At 44.6% G+C, this 1,652-nt stretch overlaps 1 protein-coding gene across 4 annotated transcripts in view; it reads left to right on the plus strand.

The window, feature by feature from the left end:
• Positions 1 to 261: 261 nt before the first annotated feature.
• The window catches only part of CKAP5 (cytoskeleton associated protein 5), a 65,366-nt gene continuing 63,975 nt past the window's right edge, over positions 262 to 1,652 (plus strand). For all 4 annotated transcript variants that reach the window (XM_006026906.2, XM_025207924.1, XM_006026907.2 and 1 more), the window contains exons 1-2: positions 262 to 353; positions 956 to 1,149. In XM_006026906.2, the coding sequence (XP_006026968.1) occupies positions 297 to 353; positions 956 to 1,149 (251 nt within the window). In that variant the 5' untranslated portion in view covers positions 262 to 296. The remainder of the gene's footprint in view (positions 354 to 955; positions 1,150 to 1,652) is intronic.

The raw sequence follows: 1,652 nt of genomic DNA on the forward strand, positions 1-1,652 counted from the left end.
TCTTCCAGCCCACAGGGGCAGAAGGTCGAGTACCACTGGTTTATAATCTTTAACTCTGTTCAGTAGTATTCCAAGGCTAAGAAATTACTTCTGTCCTAAGGGTGGGCAGCTATCTGTAACTGCTAGCATGATAGATGATTGTTGCATTGGCTAAAAATTACAGGACATCTTTATATTTGTGTTGCAGGAATAATTTAGAACTAGCACATTACAAAACTTGTTGGGTTTTTTGCAGTGAATTGTTTCTTTTTCTTTCTTCAGGTACTATTGTAATTATAACAAGAATCTGAGGCACAATGGGAGACGATAGCGAATGGATGAAACTGCCCATTGACCAGAAGTGTGAACACAAGGTAGGAAGGAGATATTTTTCTTGCCTTGTTCTGTTTACTCAGTGAGCATGATTCCTTTTTACTTCTGTGTTTACTAATAGCACAAAAAACTGGTAGAATACTGATAATCCTGCATTGGGTGGGTCCTTATTTGAAGCTGCCCCAGTTTTACTTCAACAGAAAATTGAAACCAGACAGTAAGTGGTATTTCTTGAACAGAATTTAAATTATGTGGTGGCCTAATCTGAATAGATCGGTTTGTGATATTCCACATATATAATAGATGTGTCTATATCAGCTTATCAACAATTGAACTGCTTCTGGAAACCTGTGAGGAGGGATGGAAAGAATTGACAGTCACTTAGTGATCATTCTTTACCAAGAGAACAGTGGATGTGTATTGTCTTATTATCCAGCTTCCAGTAACTTGCAGAGAGAGATCTTGAGATGACTGATGTAGAGTAAATGTCTCAATCTGTAGAGAAGAAATAAACTTTTACTGTTTTGAATTAATGTGGCTTACTCTTGGTTTTTCGGGTGGGAGATGGAGGGGGAAATGTACTAAGATATCATATTTAAGTGTGCTTCTGTGCATGACTTCCTTTTTTTTTTTTCCTCCCTAGCTGTGGAAAGCCAGACTGAATGGCTACGAAGAAGCTCTGAAGCTCTTCCAGAAAATAGATGATGAGAAAAGCCCTGAGTGGTCCAAGTACCTGGGTCTGATAAAAAAATTTGTGACAGACTCCAATGCAGTGGCTCAACTGAAAGGATTAGAAGCAGCACTTGCCTATGTTGAAAATGCTCATGTAGCAGGAAAGTAAGTCCCTTTTTCCTTTTACTAGAGGTGCACCGATACATTGGTCCTATATCGGATCGGCACCGATATAGGGAAAATTGAAAACATTGGAAATCGGCTTTTTGCCTGATGTGGCTGATAACGTGGCCAATAAATGCCCCGTGCATGCACACAGCCACAATGTGGACGGGGCCAGGAGTACAGCCTGGCAGCTTGGAGACCAGCATCTGGCTGGTAAGTCTGGTGTGGGGGAAGGGGCGTGGGGGAGATCAAGGACCGGGAGGGAGGGAGTGGGGCTGGGACAGAGCTGTGAGTGGCTCATCTGGAGGATATGGGGGAGGGGCCCAGGGGCTGTGCTTGGGGTATGTGGCAGTGGCATTGGGAGGGGGCTATGGGAGGGCTACAGTGAATTTTGAGGTGGCTGCAGCCTGGCCCAGCCCCTGCTAGGAAGCCCTGCCCTGTGCAGATCTGGGGGCACAAGGCCCCCATGCCCTCCTGAGGTGCATGCAGGGCAGAAACTGCAC

Source organism: Alligator sinensis, unplaced genomic scaffold (genome assembly GCF_000455745.1).
Source record: "Alligator sinensis unplaced genomic scaffold, ASM45574v1 scaffold592_1, whole genome shotgun sequence".
Classification (NCBI taxonomy): Eukaryota; Metazoa; Chordata; order Crocodylia; family Alligatoridae; genus Alligator; species Alligator sinensis.